Raw genomic sequence first — 18,702 nt, 5'->3', positions numbered from 1 at the left:
ACATCACTTTTACAAATTTTAAATTACATTCAACTATTACCTTGAATATTAGATGCAAGCTCGCTATAATAACCTATAAGGGCTATACAGGACAGCAAGCTTCCAACTTATGTACAATACAACTAGGCAAGTAGATAGCAAAGCAAGAATAAAGGAAAAATAAGCATATATATGTATGATATGTATATTAGTACTAATCTATGTATAAAGGAAAAAAGTAAGGAAGAATGGAAGAATAAGCATAATTATATTAAACTTATATTTATAATAATGTACATTAATACTTAAATTGTTTATATATTTGTATGTGACGACGTATATTCATAGTGGAAATGGATAGAATGATATCTACATGAGAGAAAAATCAAGGACATAACATGGAAAATTATGTTTCATAATTCTTTAACAAGGATTTTTTCAATGTATTTTTGAAGGACGATATGCTGGGAGCTTGCTTTAAATCCTTTTCAATAGCATTCCAAGTTTTCACACCAGCAAATTTCAGAGCAAATTTACCATAGTTGGTACGTGCTTTTGGGAGAGAGTAACAGCAGTTAGAGGCAAGTCTAGTGTTATACTTTTGTCTTCTTTCAATTGGTTCAAAAAACGAATCGAAGCATTTGTGGAGCTTCCCAGTTCTAAAGTTATAAACGAAAATGGCATTGTGTAAGAAGACAAGCTCAGGAAATTTGAGTATATTGTATTTTAGGAAAAGTGGGTTTGTGTGATCCCTATAGCCAGAGAATGATATCAATCTAAGTGCTTTCTTTTGAAGCAAATGTAACAACTTTGTTGTGGATGGATATGTATTTCCCCATGTTATAATTTCATATGTGAGAAAAGGATATATGAGACTGTAATATAGATTAACAAGTATGTTCTCGGAAGTATAGTGTCTAACTTTAGAAAGTAAGCCTATGTTTCTCCTGATTTTTTTGGCCACAAAAGCTACATGAGCTTTCCAATTTAGGTTGGAGTCTATCAGGACCCCTAAGTAACTAGTGTTATTGACCCGTTTAAGTCTCTTAGCGTTTATACGAAGTTCAATGACATAGGTAATCTTTTTCTGAGGTGAATGAAAAATAATATAATTTGATTTGTCAATATTAAGTAACAATTTATTGGCAAGTAACCAGTTCTGGATGTTAACTAGCTCAATATTAATTTGTGCTTCTAGTCCTTGGATAGTATTATTACAATAGAAAAGATTTGCATCGTCTGCAAACAGATGGAAATCAAAAAGTGAGGAAGAGTTATGAAAGTCATTAATGTACAACAAAAATAGAGTTGGGCCAAGGCCTGACCTCTGTGGTACCCCACAGAAGATATTCATTACATCTGAATCAACTGCTGAGATTGAGACTAGTTGCTTCCTATTGCTTAGATAAGAGGTGAACCAGCTTTTAGCTATTCCATGAATCCCATAGTGATGTAGTTTGTTAAGTAGAATAGAGTGATTTATAGAGTCAAACGCTTTACTCAAGTCTAAAAATATACCACATGGGTATGAATTATTATCTATAGCTTGTTGTACATTATCTATGATAGAAAGAAGGGCATGGCTAGTAGAGCAAGATGATCTGAAGCCAAACTGTTTACCAAACAAAATATTATTATTATTAATAAACTCTATCAGCCTTCTGGAGACTAATTTCTCCATCAGTTTATTGAAAATTGACAATAACGAGATAGGACGGTAGTTTTCTAATCTAAGTTGAGAACCCTTTTTGTGAACAGGGATAACTCGTGCAAGTTTAAACTGATCTGGTACAGTACCTTTTGAGAATGATACATTAAAGATAATTTCAAGAGGTTGCGAAATTATGTTCTGAAGCAATTTTAGAACTTTAGTAGGTATACTATAGGGGCCTGCTGCTTTAGATGGTTTTAGCTTATTGATTTCTTCTTCAATCTCTTTGGCATTTGTTGGACTCAAAACAAACTTTGCAGTTGGTTTTAAAGGCATGTATGCATAGGGTGACATATTAACCCTACCAATTGATGATGCAATCTTGTTGCCATTGCTTGCAAAATGATTGTTAAAAGAATTTGCAATGTCCTTACTATCAGTAATTTCACCTTCGCTAGTGATAAGCTTGGATGGTATGTCACGAGCTAATGGCTTAAGGGATATAATTTGTTTTATCCCTTTCCATATATTTTTAATATTTGTCTTGTTATCAGAAAAGTATTTGTTATAATAATTCTTCTTACTGATACGTATAAGGTGGTTTATTTTATTCCTATAGAATCTAAACTTTTGTTGGTAGTAAACTGATCTAGTGTTGATAAATTTTTTGTATAGTCTATTTTTGATGGCTATTGATGTTCTTATCCCACAATCCATGGCTTTGACATATTGGTTGATATAACCAATTATTTAGTGTCAAGTCAATGCAACTCAGATAACCAGTTTTCTTTTGGTTACATCCTGTCGATTCAACCAATTGTATTATGGTTAGATTTGAATTGGTAATATCTACCATTTTAAATTTGGTTGGAAATAAGCACCAATAACATGCAAAATTGCATTTCAATATATTTATTTCAATACAATATAAAATTTATATAATAATAATAAAAATTCAATAATATGATAGTGCTGTAAAACACAAATTTTACAAAGAACTTATTAAATTTTCGACGCCCATTGGTAAGGGCTCCTTGGTACCCAACATTAAATACTCTAATGCATATACATATTTGGGGTGCCCTTTAGGGTAGTAGCAGTTAAAAGAATAAAAACTTGAAATCAGAGCTATCACAGCATTCAATATGTTGAATGGCTTAAATGAAATAATAACCATTCCTTCACCAAAGAGGGATAGAGAGTGCAGCTCCTCTATACTGCCAGTAGAGAGAAGCCTTGGAGTGCTGCAGTTTTGGATGATGGAAGATGTATCCATTTCACTATCATTCTAAAGAAGAAAAAATACATTGTAACATACGAATTGGAGAAACAATGAATCATCAGAATCTGTCCAATAACTAAACAAAGTTCAAGGTAAAAAGGTCGTTTTTGGTTTTGCCAACACAGCCTGACAGTCTGATGACAACCAGCCAAATTAGTCTTAGCATACAGGGCATACCCCATTTCTGCATGACTTATCTTTACTAGTTAATCAAAAATGGTAATAATGTCATGACTATAAGGAAACATTGTCAATTTCTTTCATAAATCTTCTTGTTGCTGCATTTTTGATCTTTACATACAACAACTTCTGGTCAGAATTTAAAACTGTCCATTAAGTGTGCCTACACTATGTCACATACAATATTCTCAGCATTGATTCCACAAGAGGTGAGAATAGACAAAAATATTGTATGAGTGATACGTTTTGAAGTTATAAAGGTTGATACTTGTAATATGCTAATGAGTGTGACATCAGGGGAAGCATTTACGATTATTTCCAGCTCCTTTCAATTCAAAACACTGGCTATTATGTGAGAAAATTCTAAATTATTTGAACCGGTAAGGTTCTTCTTAATAAATGATGACTCCCCTGACGTCGTAGTCATTAGGATACGACAAGTATAAACCATAATAACTTAAAAATCTACCACGCAAGCAATTTAATTTTTTGCCCACCTCGTTTAGAATCAATGCTGAGATTATTTTCAGATGTGATAGGAACTTAAAATGGGCATGTTTAAATTGTGACCAGAAATTTTCTATTAATTTTACCAGCTGCTATTTCAATCCCAACCATGCAATAAATATGTAGATATTGTACATATTATCTCTATACTTACTTGTACGATCAACCAAAACATCTCTCCAACTGAGTGTTTAGAGCTTTGTTTCTCACCATGAGCATATGGCAAGGAGGCAAATATAAAGCGATTTTCTAATTCTAAAAACAAAATAAACGGTAATATTAAAAGATAAGACAATGAACTCATTTTGCAAGTATGCTTCATGCATTTTCCTTTTGCAATTATTATCGAGTTGACAAATGTTATTGGTTCATGAAATATGACACCACAACATTCATAATATGAAACTTATTACTACTATCAATTTCACAGCCTTTACAACTCTGAACAGAAAACAAATACTATGTTCATAAACTTTGGGTTATGAGATAAATAAAACTAAATACTGTAAATTATGAAATAACTGGATTCAGTGGTTCATTATTTCTGTGTTTTTTTTTTCTTCTTTCTTTAGTGTTGGTTTCCTTTTCCCATATAGCTGTAACTGCAAAATGATTGTTCTCAAAAGTACCTGAATGTGAGTGTTACATGGAAATACAAAAGAAATGCCACGCATTCTTTTCTTTTTCTAATTTCTTTTGTTTTCTCTACAAGTCAGCCTCTCATCCACGACACTTTTGAGAAGAGTCAGTTTTAGGTAGAAATATTGTACCTTTCTCTTCAGATGGATCACAATCCTCAAGCATCATCAGATGCTTTTTTATTTCTCTTTCCTTACATTTCTGCAATGCCTCAAGTAACTTTGGTTTATTTTCTTCGCACTTCATCCCCATCTCTTTAGGCATATCAGGCTATAAGATGCGGGACAACTCAGCCTTAAGCTAAAAAAGGAAAACAATTATCATTAAGATGTGATGTGTATAATTGGATGGCTTATTCCTTTTTGTGGTGGCATATCATAAGTCAAAAAAATACTAGTCTGGACTAATGATTCATGCTCTTCAATGGATATGAACTTAGTGGCAATGTACCATTAAGATTTCATGGATTATATTGGGTTGCTCTTAATTGTACATAAAATTTAATACATATAACATCTTTACCTCACTGGCCTTGCTATATTGCAAACATGGATAGTCATGGAAATAAAATGGAAATTTTCATCGTTAAAATAAAATGCGGTGTATTTGGAAAGGCGTGCAAATCTTAGAGGAAAGTTCAAAGATCCGTTTTCATATTTTACATTGCGATATATTGCGGTAGTTCCAAAATGTGGCAAACTTCAATAAGTTATCTGACAATACGACCTGAATTATCGGCAAATATTTTTATCATTATTTCCTTTGTTTATTGGAATTTCCATCGTTAAAATAAAGTACAGTAGAAAGGCGCACAAATTTTAGAGGAAAGTTCAAAGATCGCTTTGCATATTTTACATGCCAATGTATTCTAGTTCCAAAATGTGACAAACTCTAACTTCCGGTTTTTATTTTGGAGTTAGGTAATTGTATTTGTATTAATATGCCAACCAGGGATCTATTGACTACTGAAACAAAGAGATTCAATTCACCTTTGATGAATAATTGATAAAAATACATACACCGACTTGCAAAAAGGTTGACATTGACAGTTTGAGAAAAGGACTTTAGTACTTTAGTACATTTGCACATTAGGAATAAATTATCAGTGACGTAACGGACTCAATCTCACGGGCGTTCAAATCGGATCATATCACAAAATGCGTGGCAGCGCTTTTACTATTTATTGAATAATCACAAATCTGTATTATTATTTTCGCACCAATCTACCTTTTTGAGGATAACCCAACGAGTACAAACCAACAATAACAAACAAATACTGTATGCCTTTTTAAATTCAAATTCAATTGTACTTCTACACAAATATTTAATTGGTTCTACATCATTTCTTTTAAAATTCTTCCTCAGTAAGAGCCCCCAATTCTTTCAGCTTATGCAGCTGTTTAATCTGCTGTATGAGCTCTGTTCTTCTAGTTGGTCTTGCTCCTGCACCCTGACTTGCTTCTTGGTTTGATTCAATAGCCTAAACAGTGTGAACATTGAGATGCAAAATTTTCAAAAGTGAGTAGACGCTGGAGAAACAGTTGAAATGATACTCTATTTTACATTGAACAAATTATCAGACCTACCGATGTTGACGGTATGCGGGGCCTCTTAGCTACCTGCTTAGTACCGCCCGTGAAGATGGGCAAAGAGGGTGGCTCCTCATCATTTTTGTGTGGACCTAATACAATAAATATTTAAATAATGTTCTTAATAATTTTTTTTTTCACTGAATGTTTAAAAAGTACTGTGAATTAATATAGGGGCCGTGGTGAGGTATTATGAGACCAAAAGAAAAATATTCTTGCAGAACCTTCCAGAAAATGAGGACAAGACATTGAAATTAAAGGGGGATAACAAATTGCGGTCTAGGAGAAAAAGGGTATAAAGCACTAGATTAGTATTTTGATATTTCAAATGTTATATCTCCGAAAAGAAAATTCCACTTACAAAAAATACTGCAACCAAGGGCACTAGGACACCGAATGTGGTTGTATTTCTATAGGTTTTTTCCCCTTTCGATTATTTGAATTAAATTAACGTTATATACTTGTTTACTTATCTTGTGTCCGTGTTCCTTCGTTGTCTTCGTTCGCTGTTGTAGTGCAGACGTTTTCATTCCAAAGGTCAAACGGTTTGAATTGCCTACGAGCGTTACTTCTTTAACGGCCGTTCCGTACTTGACTCTGTTTGTACTATACCAACAACAACGCTACCGCGCGATGCTCCTTACGTCAGTAATATTCAACCGTCCAGTTAATATGGTTAATCAAATTCACCTTAAGTTCCATATAGAGCCCCGGGGTAGGCTACTAGCCTGCTTGCCATTGTTCTCTCGTCTGCTCGCTTAATCCAATTATTTTGAAAGGTGGGGTGGCAGTGTGTTTACACAGCGATGACAGATGCAGCACCAACGCTAGTGTACGAACCACTGACGAGCCTAGGCAGGGGTAACACGATCTCCCTCGGCCCTCACTCGGACCCGAACGCTAGTAATTCGAACCCTAAGACGTGACTACAGGACACTAGAGATTTATGTACCATCGATCAACGACAACACGCTACTTGGCCATACACATTAAAATTCCCACTCTCATGCGACAACTTTTACTCAAAGAAATTTCCCCCTTTTGTATCATCAACTACAATAAAGGAAATTTTTTTAGGATATTTCGTAATGGCAATCTAATCGTTATTGGTTTACTTACTTGTACACGTCCAGTCAACGTGAGGGTGACCTAAAATGACCTACTGGTCGATATTGATATTTTTGAACTGTAACTGTCTGATCGTTGAGGTAGAAAAGTTACATTTCATTTCGTAAACAGTACCCTGGGTTCAAGATATGCTTCCCTCTAATATTGGACTCTATTATTCTAAGGAGAGTTAGTAACTTTCTTTGGAATTGAAGCGAAAATGTTACTCATGCCGAAAATACTACTAATGCCGAGGGAGATCGTGTTACCCCTGCCTAGGCTCGTCAGTGGTTCGTACACTAGCGTTGGTGCTGCATCTGTCATCGCTGTGTAAACACACTGCCACCCCACCTTTCAAAATAATTGGATTAAGCGAGCAGACGAGAGAACAATGGCAAGCAGGCTAGTAGCCTACCCCGGGGCTCTATATGGAACTTAAGGTGAATTTGATTAACCATATTAACTGGACGGTTGAATATTACTGACGTAAGGAGCATCGCGCGGTAGCGTTGTTGTTGGTATAGTACAAACAGAGTCAAGTACGGAACGGCCGTTAAAGAAGTAACGCTCGTAGGCAATTCAAACCGTTTGACCTTTGGAATGAAAACGTCTGCACTACAACAGCGAACGAAGACAACGAAGGAACACGGACACAAGATAAGTAAACAAGTATATAACGTTAATTTAATTCAAATAATCGAAAGGGGAAAAAACCTATAGAAATACAACCACATTCGGTGTCCTAGTGCCCTTGCTGCAACCATACTACTACACTGTTCACATGTAAGTGATTTTGAAAATATTAAATTCCCCATGATGTACAATTTAAGGTCTTCAAAAACCTAAAATAATTTCTATTTTTGAAACTAACAAAATTGTTTGTTGCAGCTTTTCAATGCCAGAGTAAAAGTTGCACATGGGCAAGACCTGGAAAAGATCAAGGAGTTATCATATGACTATGTAAGCGATGAAGAAAATGGATGCGATGAGAATAAGGGGAAATGGGTTGTGAGGCAACCAGCATGGAGATCGGAGGAAGCCAATATACTCATGAAGAGGCTCCAGAATAAGTTGGAGACCACAACGTCTGAAAGGCCACGAGTGTCAAGGGTTGATGGTCCTCCGTCTGACAGATGTCATCCAAGAAACATAACATTGTGGGCTGTATCATCTGATGGCATTATTAGTCAACGCGTTCACTCCAGAAGTCCATCTCCGGTGCATAGGACACAAAGGTAAAACCATATATCTCTTCAGTAGGTATATCTCCTCACTATAGCTACAACTAGTGTATGTAATAATTTGTTGTATTAATATGATTCTCATTTTTTTCCAATCCAAAGAAATCAAGGCAGTTCAAGACTGGAATCCAGAAGTCCATCTCCGGTGCACATAACACAAAGGTGAAACTATATATCTCCTCAATAGGGTTCAAAAATCACTACGGTTACAATTAACGCGGTTAGTTACGGTTAACACACCGGACTAGAATACCGAAGATGTGGGTTCGATTCCCGCCAAGGGCATTTGATAATTTTCTCTTATCCTCTCTATTTCATTACAGACACTGAGCGCATAATTTATTACTACTATAGTTACAACTAGTGTATGTAATAATTCATTTTATTATATGACCGTGAATCTTAGAGCCTGGACACTAGCAAATCGAGCAATCTGATTGGATAGATCGCATCGCGGACTGGTCTAGATTCTCCGGTATTAACCGGTCAGATCGCATATTAATCTTACGGCGAAAACATTTTTTTCCAAATCGATACATTGAGATTGAAACTAAAAAAGTAGATACGTTTTATTCGTCATACTTTTGCATGGATGACAACCCTGAGTTTTATTACCCTGAAGATCTGGAGGACGACTTGGATTTAGCCAATGCGACAGCAGTGTTGGAGTCGCAAAACAGCAACACAACAATAACAACAACAACAAAGATGAAGACGAAAAGATGATAAACAAATTTTTGAACGACCAAAAAACCAAAAACACAGGGTATAAAACGAAGAGTGACATGAAAGCCTGGCAAAGATTTTGTCAATCCATTGGAGAAAGCAGAAAAATGGAAGACATACCTGAACCTGAGCTGAATACACTGCTTTGCAAATTTTTCATCTCCATCCGCAAACAAGATGGCGGCGAGTATGAACCGGGAAGCATTACTGGATTTCAAAGAAATTTCCAACGTTATCTCCAGGAAAAAGGTTCTTCGTATAATATATTCAAGGATAGCGAGTTTTCCAGGTCCAGAAGCGTCATTGCTGCCAAACGAAAGGATCTCACTGGCAAAGGAAAAGGCAATCTTCCCAACGTAACGAGAGAGCTGACGGCAACCGAGGTAAACACACTGTTTGAGAGCGGGCAGTTCAGTGTTGAAGAACCAAAGGCACTGCAAAGGGCTCTGTGGTGGTTCCTTTCCCTACATTTTGGTTGGAGAGCAAGAGATGAGAGCCGGAAGTTGGGCCCGGGAGATGTGAGCCTTGAAAATGACCCAGAAACTGGAGCTGAATGTCTGATGTGGAAAACAGAAAAAGGTAGCAAGACACGAACAGGCCAAGAAGGAGGGCACCGAAGAGCTTTCAATCCAAAAGCATATGCCAATGTCAACAAATCGAGATGTCCCGTTGAGTTTTACAAGGCATTTAGGAGCCATCGATCAGAGTCTATGTTAATGTCTGATGATCCTTTTTATCTGGCCATCAACCACAAACGAAAACCAGAGGATAAAGTTTGGTATTTGAATAGACCTCTCGGTAAGAATGAAATTGGAAAGTTTAATTTAATTTACATCTTTTATGACGCATTTCGCTACGCCTCAATGCGTTTACAATGTGTATCACAAATAAACTATAATTAAGACATAATAATTATAATATATATATATACATATAGATAACTAGACTAAACTGTTATAATAATGATAATCTAAAACAAATTAATTAATATATAGCTAATATAAAAGTGTGGTTAAAACAAATATATATAGGGTTAAAATTAATATAGCATAATAAGATAGCATAATCTGTATTTCGTAAGGACGCAATAGATCAGTCAAAAGCTTCTTTGAAAAGATATGTTTTAACTAAAGATTTAAACTGTTTAACAGTCTCAGCATTTTTTATTATTTCTGGTAGGTTATTCCAGAGCTTAGGCGCAGCGATAGAGAATGCTCTATCGCCATAAGTAGATGTAAATGATTTAGGAACTATCAATAGCTTCTTAGAAGCAGAGCGTAAAGCGCGCTTAGGTGTATAAGATTCTAGTAAACTGTTTAAATATGTTGGTGCATAACCGTTAATAATCTTAAAAGTGATTAGTAAGACCTTAAAAGTTATTCTTTGCTTAATAGGCAGCCAATGCAATTGGCGTAAAACAGGAGTTATATGTTCTCTGCGCTTAGTTTCAGTTATTAGTCTGGCAGCTGAATTTTGCAAGCGCTGCAACTTATTTAATTGCTTTGTAGGTAAACCATGCAAGACGCTATTGCAATAGTCTAATTTAGAGGTCACAAAAGCATGTACTAGGCGTTCTGTGCTCGTTTGATCAAGATACTTCCTAATTCTACCAATATTTCTAATTGCTAATGAGGCTGTGCGGCATAGATTATTCACATGACTAGACATAGTAAGATGTCTGTCAAAAATAACTCCGAGGTTTCGTGCTTCCGCATTAATTGATATGAAATGTTGACTAATACTGATACTAGAAATAGGAGCGTGGTTTGAAAAACGAGAATAAAAATGAACGATCTCAGTCTTAGAAGGATTGTTACTAAGCCTATTTTCTAGGAAAAAGGACTGAATGTCATTAATACATTGTTCAAGATTGTTTATAGCAGAATGTCTATGATCAGGATTCATTGTTATGTACAGCTGAGAGTCGTCAGCATACATCATGCAGTCAAGGCCATGAGATTTAATTACATCTTCCAAAGGAGCAAAGTATAAGATAAACAGCAGTGGGCCAAGCACCGAACCTTGAGCTACGCCGGACTTCATAAGCTGAGGACTGGACTCGGTATTTCCAAGTACGACTTTCTGAGAGCGCTCTCGTATGTAAGACTCAAAAACTCAGACTCTAAGACTCAAGTTCTTGAAAGAATCAACAGAAGCGGTTCTTGGTAAGGAGAATCAGCAAGGCCTCAAGAGAAAACTGACCAACCATGCCGTACGTAAAACTAGCATCGGCAGGCTCCTTGATGCAAATATGGAAGCTAACTACGTGGCACAATTAAGCGGTCATAAGAATCTGAAAAGCCTCGATAGTTATAAATCAGCGTTCCTCCAGAACCAAAGAGCAATGTCAGCCATCCTGAGCAATGGTTCAGCTCCTTCGACCTCTTCATGTACAGTAACCGCCGTTCAGACTCTGAAAGCTTCAATTTCCCTACTGGTGCAGAATGCAAATTTCAAGCCACAAGCCATCTTTTCAGGAGCAAATATCGAGAAGTTTGAAGTTTGCACGTTCAATGTGAATGTCTTTTGCCAAAAGTCTGCACAGCCTCAAAACCATGATGAGCTTGATTCTTAGTGTTTTAAGATAACATTGAACATTTATGCTTGCTTTGATTGCCTCCTCTTTAGGATTGAGTTTAAAGAATATCCCTTTTTGAGTAGTTTTTGCCTTCTGATATCTGTAAGTTCTATTGAATAACTTGCCTTCGCACTTCTTGTCAAACTGGTTTATAACTGGTATTTCAGTAAAATCACTAGGAAGCTATTTGAGTGTAATATACACGCGCGCTTCCAAAAATGGTTTGTTTATAAATAAAAAAGGCGCAAATGAAATTTATCCCCTTCAATGAAAAGTGGTCACATAATAAAACTCTTATCAACCGAACCTGGTCGGTCTGTAGGGGATAATCTTGACCTCGGTCGGGTACAGACCTCGATCAAGATTATCCCGTACAGACCTCCCGCTCGGATAATAAGATTTAAGTATTAATATGATTCTCATTTTTTTCTATACAAAGAAATCAAGGCAGTTCAAGATTCCAGAATCCAGAAGTCCATCTCCGGTGCGGAGGACAAAAAGGTAACACCATACAGCTTTACAACTCGGTTCCAAAAACACTGTATTTAATCATTTTAAGCACCCCCCCCCCCCTTCCAAATTAAACTACTCTCTCAAATAAGTGCCACACCTAAGCAAGATTACTTGATTAAAATTTTGAGAAGATTTAAGCAGATAATATATAATTATCTGCTTAAAACTTTAAAGAGCAAACCGTCGAACTTTACATGAGCAAACCTAATGACATCAAAGAAGACTGCCTTGTTATCTATAGTTGCAATTAGGTTCAGCCGAGTTCGACGTTTGACCTGAGCCTCAGATTGGGTAAGTTCAGTGGATACTTTTTCTTTTTCATATATACTTTTCTTTACTTAGGCATGGTCAGGGGGAAAGTCTCCTTAAATTTTATTTATTTAGGCGAAAGAAAAAGGCAATTATAGTTCTATAAATGTCTCATTTTATATACCTTGCTCTTTTAGAAAAAGAACAAAAGACACTGTCCCCGCAGGATCACGAGGTCAACGTCAAGATCTCCAAAAAAGGCGCCAAAAAGGATGCCAAAAAACTTTAATTTGCCATCAGGATATTATTATTTAGTTGTAATTAAGAATATGAGATTATAGTTCCAGAATTTTATTTTGCAAATATAAATATATCTTTCTCGATATAAAAATTTAGTATTTATATAAGTTTAAAGTTTCTGATCATTCAAGTTAAAAGTACATTAATTTTAATTACATTAAACAGAAAGTATTCCAAACTGTTGGATAAAGAAAATAATCGTTCTCAATTTAAAGTTGTTTACATGCATACATTTTTTGATACTTTTTATGTGCCCTTTTCAATTTTTATACCATTTTTATGCTTATAATCTAAATCTAAATCTTTATTATGTAAAGGTAAATTGCCTATCATTAGAGATATAACATATAATGCCTATTTATTGATGAAATGAATTTCCTAGTAGATATTTAAGATAGTATAAAACTGTTTTCCGTTTTAGCTATTTTGATCTAAACAATCCAGATTTGAAATAACACGATATTTAGTAGCGTAGTAAACCATAATGAATAGAAGATCAAAGTATATATAATATTGGAAAACTATTTTATATTTCTTTTATGAAAAATAAATGCACAACTTAATAAGTTGTCATAATGTTTATATTTCTCATGAAAGGGCTGATTTTTTGTATACTGTTTGAATTGTTCAAGTTAGAAAAAATGCCTGTGCTCGGAATAATAAAAACGATTTTTGGTATGAATATTCATCCATAATCCAGGATGTTATTGTATTGTTATCTCTATTTAAAAGTATTTTGATTATGGATGGAAGCATTTACGATGTTTTTTAATAAACATTTCTTACAGCAAACCAATAGATATCCAGTATTCCATAATATGTATTATGATTGTGTTCATCGTTCTAATAAAAATTAAACGTTACACCTCACTCCTCGATAACCTGAAAAGAACTAACATTCTGGCCTGATCGTCACAGCCATACATCAAAACAAAATATATCTACGTGTTCAAATGAAATACGCAATATTCAAACGTAAAAAAGTCTAGAATATTCTTGCATTTTTCCTGTAACCTGAAGTATGAGTCTTGCATACCCATTTAAAATGTATCGGTCTCCGTATACTAGCGTTTCCTAATTGAAAATCCTCGGGTTTGCCATGAGTATACCAGTCGAAAATGGAAAAAGAGTCTGTATTCAACTCGAATAATATGACTGGCAAAGCGTTCCTCGGGTATGAACATCCTCGGATTTCTTTGAACACTTGAGGTATGCGTATCCATTTTCAAGCGTATACCGAACGAATACTAAGCCTTTTGCACAGTCTCGGGTTTTTTTGTTTGTTTTTTTTTTTGAAATTAAAAAATCGCTTTCAAATAATATTATTTTCTAAATCTCTATTACATGAGCTTTTAAACGATATATAGTTTTACGGGGTTTTGTTTAAAGTTTTGCGAAGAGAGAGTCTTAAGCGAATCCTACCCCTAAAGGCCTCACATATGTTTTCTCATAACTCATTAATGATTCATGAGTAAACCAGCCAATCAATGGGCTATTTTTGGGTCACATGATGTTACTTGAAACCTGGTAAAGTGCTGTGAAAGGAATGCATTCAGTCTGGAGTAACTGGAACAAAATTAATTCAGTCCTAGGACTGAATTAATTTTGTTCCAGTTACTCCAAGTCGAATTATTAATGAGATTAGAAGTCATTTCAAAGCCTCCAATATCGGACTGGACGGGATTTCAAGTCCGCGCAATTAGTTGCTTTGACTTGAAATCCCGTCCAGTCCTCATTGTCGGCTTTCAAATATTACTTAATACATATCCGTAGTACCTACCTTGGACGTAAAGAACTAAGCATGTCCTGTGAATCCTACTAGGTTGATTACTCGGGCTCCGTAGGAACCCGAGTCTAAAAATGCAGTTCTTTGTCCTCGTATTTGGTCGACAAAATGAGGGTCATGTTTCCAGGCGTTCCGAGCTTAGTCGCTGGGAACTCGGGGGATGAGAATCATAACCGCATGCTTCGTCGTTCCTTCTGCTTCGGTTCTTGTGATTATAAAGTTGTTGCGTGCAGAAATCTTTGAAAAGAGCCATGCTTTATACGACCATCCCACATGCAAACGCACTCGCCATTCGTGGTAGGCCCACAATTAAGCTTGAAAGCGTTGAAATCTTTGAAAACACGTAAGCTTACTAGCCAAATTCGTACTAGTCCTCACGAGGCAACAAATGAGCTATATTCGAGCACAAACCTCGAAAAGACTGCAAAAACTATGACTAGTGACTCAACAGAAAATAACGTGGTCAGACGTTCTTGCGCCGTCCTTCCTCAAGAAAGCCCGAGTAAACGCTGAAATAGCGTCTAGTTATATTTTTGAAAATACGTCAATTTGACGATTTGACGAGTCACAGGCAGCCCAAACAAGGTTCCTGTGTATGGTTTATAAGCAAGATATGGTATCCGTGGTCTTGGTCTTGGTCTTCAATGGTTTAGGTCGTATTTGTCTGATAGGCATTGTACAGTATGTCTAGGATCAGGCCAATCTACACTGAGAAATGTCAAATCAGGACTTCCTCAGAGGTCTGTATTAGGACCAATTCTTTTTATGTTGTACTCTGCACCTATTGGTGATATTGTTCGTAGTTATAATGTAAACTTTCACTTATATGCGGATGACTCGCAACTGTATATAACCTTCTCGACATCATCGTTGATTGAGCTAGAACATGCCAAATTAAAAATGTAATCTTGTGTTGAGGATATAGATAACTGGATGCGTATGAACAAATTGAAACTTGACAGTGATAAAACTGAGGTACTTGTTCTATCTTCAACATATACCAATGGACCTCCACTTGGTACTTTGCAAATATCTGGTTATCTCTTAAAACACAGATATCTGCTGTTCGTAAATCCTCGTTTTATCACTTGCGTAATATTATTATTAATATCCTTCTCCTCCTCCTCCTCCTCCTCCTCCTCCTCCTCCTCCTCCTCCTCCTCCTCCTCTCCTCCTCCTCCTCTCCTCCTCCTCTCCTCATCCACCTCTGGATGAAATAATAAACTAGAACTATGAGTGAATGAAATTTTATAGCGTGTAGCCGGGTAGCTACGAGGAGAGGGACGAGAGGATGAGAGGAGGAGGAGGAGAAGGAGGAGGAGAGGAGGAGGAGAGGAGGGTTTAATAGCTATGGATAGCCAGTCTATCGATAGCCTGATAGATAAGCTATTGATAGCCTGATAGCTAAGCTATTGATAGCATGATAGCTAAGCAATCGATAGCCTGGTAGCTAAGTTATTGATAGCCAAGAAACTAAGCTATTGATAGCCAAGCTATCGATAGGCTATCGATAGCCTGATAGCTAAGCTATCGATAGCCTGATAGCCAAGCTATCGATAGCCTGATAGCTAAGCTATCGATAGCCTGATAGCTAAGCTATTGATAGCCAAGAAACTAAGCTATTGATAGCCAGGCTATCGATAGCCTGATAGCTAAGCTATTGATAGCCAAGAAGCTAAGCTATTGATAGCCTGATAGCTAAGCTATTGATAGCCAAGAAGCTAAGCTATTGATAGCCTGATAGCTAAGCTATTGAATCAAATGGTCTTGGCTATCAAATTGTCTTGGCCATGGGCTTCCTGTGTTTTCAATAACTAAATCGGATGGGCTGCCTGTGGAAATACGAATTAGCCATGGCCTTCCTGTGTTTTTCAATAACTAAATCGGATATGGGCTTCCTGTAGATTTGTGCATTCATAAAACTGTTTTGATGTCGTGTCTTATCTATCACGTGACAAAAAATGATTGAAGGAAAGAGATATGACAGCATTAATAAGCTTGAATGCCAAGGGAACACAGAATCATTGTACTATATGTACAGTATGAAATAGAACGATCGCTGTTTATATAATAAAGAACAAGATAACAGAACTAATCATTTTCAGCTGATTTTTGCATAATTAGGAAGAACTTAGTAGGTCTTATTGTTTATCGTTTATGAGTCACTAAGTGCATTGTTTGATGAGTTTGGAAGATTTACGCTTGGTTGATTGTTGCTTGGTTGATTGTTGATGGTGTTTGCTTTTAAAAGAATCATGGAAGGATGTTATCATGAATTTGCTCAACACATAATATTGTTTCAAAAAAACATTTATTTTCATTAGTCTTTTGAATTCATTGACGGTAGCGTGATATCCTCGAGAGCCTAACTGGAATAACGTAGCCATTGCGTTTCTCAAAAGTAAATTTTTAGGTTTTGCTTGCTTGCTTGGTTGGTTGAGTTTTGGAGTTAAAAATTCAAAATCCCCGCGCTCTATAAATTGGATTGGTAAACAAAATACTTGCCCAAACTTGCCTAACAATACTCTCCCCGTCGTTTTATGGTAATGATTTAATACAAATAATTAAATCCACCGCATATGATACACGTAATGCGTGACGTATTAGAACATAATTAAATCCTCCGCAAATATACTCGAATCCACCGCAAAAGTTAGTAAATCCACCGCAAAAAACAGGCTCGTGCCATCCCTACCCTACTACTCAAGCAACGGCACTTTTTACTCGACAAAGGCTACAACAATCCTCTTCGCAGCACTTCACTTTCTATTAGAAACTACTAGTCTATAGATAGACTTCAGCACGTCCAAAAGGCAGCCGCAAAGGTTGTTGCCTTTTCTAGTAATTTTGACCATATCACTCCAATTCTCCAAAACTTGCATTGGCTAGCTGTTGAGTTCCGTATAAAATTTAAGATCTTATTGCTTAATTCTAAAATCCTACATGATGCAGCACCTCCCTACTTTTGTGAATTGGTTCAATCTTATAATCCACCTCGACCCTTAAGATCTTCTAGCCTCAATCTACTATCAATGGGTACAGGGCGTTTTCCCATGCAGCCCCTGAGTTGTGGAACTCCCTCCCAACGAACATTAGAGCCCTTAATTGTCTATCAGGTTTTAAGAAAGATCTTAAATCTTGGCGCTTCCGGAAAGCGTACAATAACCATCTTAGCTAATTATCATTACCAGTTTATTCTATGAATATATTGTTTCTTTATTTTCATTTATTAATTTAATACTGTTTTGAAGTTTAAGCTTAAAGTCTTTAAAGCGTTGTTGAATCTTGTAGAATTGAAGCTAAATAAAATAAAGGTATTATTATTATTATTATTATTATCATTGTTATTATTATTATTATTAATATTATTATTATTATTATTATTATTATTATAAGAGAATGTATGCAAGAATGTATGAAATGGCAATAAAATGTTTCACTCAACCATTTACTTGAAAGCTTGCTGCAGTCGTCGCTTCTACCTTTTTCAGTCTTCTGGTGTAGTTCTAGCGGGATTTAAGGCTGTTTAGTGGGTTTTTCCAAAATCCGCTTTTCTCTCTCAAAATAATGGGAAGTCGGTAGACTTAGCACCTGATTTCGACCATATCACTCTTTCCCCTCGAACCGCAATAAAGATGCAACATATGAAAGAAATGATAATTTTTCTATTATTACGTGTATTCCGAATGCCATCACGCCAAATATTTCCAGAAAAATCCATGCTTGATTTCTTGTACAGCTTGTGATCGATGGGGTTCAAACAGCCGTTCTTGAACAGGTTTTGTTAAATGCTGCATTCTTATTGGCCGAACATGATAACCTCCTCAAGACAAATCACGTTCGGCCAATAAGAATGTAGCACGTAACTAGGTTAATAACGAGAATTAAAAAAAAAAAAGATATTCCAGAGGTGTGATAACGAGAGCCATCCGGCAAAGTTTGCTAATCTTGGAAAAATTTCTAGCGCCCAAAAATGGGCCGCCGGGGCGTCAAATTCAACCAGCTGTTACCTGACCGCTTCTTAGCTTAAAAGCTTACCACACTAAATAAAGATTCAGGTGGGGTTGTTGTTATATTATCGCCAAACCCCTTCCCCCACCGGAACAAGCGCCAGTACTTTCCCAAATCTCAACATGTATATGATATGGCAGTAGTTATCCGGGATTGTTTAAGTTGATGTTGAAAATATAAAACACGAGTATTTGAAAGTTTTTTATTGTTGTTTTTTTGTCATTTCTAAACGTACTCAAAGCTTACGTGGAATGGCTCTTAAACCCTTAATTTAACTTAATTTTCCATTAGGCTTATGCAAAACATGATCTGTTTATTTAATTAATTAACTTTAGGGCCTGCCACTGTGTCTAGTTCAGCCCCG

At 36.1% G+C, this 18,702-nt stretch overlaps 1 protein-coding gene across 1 annotated transcript; it reads left to right on the top strand.

Annotated features, from left to right (window-relative positions):
• Positions 1-5,997: 5,997 nt before the first annotated feature.
• LOC116294717 (uncharacterized protein C14orf93 homolog) lies at positions 5,998-12,582 on the top strand (the record flags this gene model as incomplete). The annotated part of the gene is made up of 5 exons (XM_031702365.2): positions 5,998-6,120; positions 7,823-8,169; positions 8,278-8,337; positions 11,919-11,980; positions 12,439-12,582. Coding segments are annotated over 5 exons (684 nt in total), but the record flags the coding sequence as incomplete, so codon positions are not given.
• Between the last annotated feature and the right edge of the window lie 6,120 nt (positions 12,583-18,702).

Source organism: Actinia tenebrosa, unplaced genomic scaffold (genome assembly GCF_029948245.1).
Source record: "Actinia tenebrosa isolate PJP-AT-01 unplaced genomic scaffold, QUT_ActTen_1.0 PGA_scaffold5__44_contigs__length_20552954, whole genome shotgun sequence".
Lineage (NCBI taxonomy): Eukaryota > Metazoa > Cnidaria > Anthozoa > Actiniaria > Actiniidae > Actinia > Actinia tenebrosa.
The sequence above is the reverse complement of the archived record's forward strand: the minus strand, read 5'-3'. Positions and strand labels throughout refer to the sequence as shown.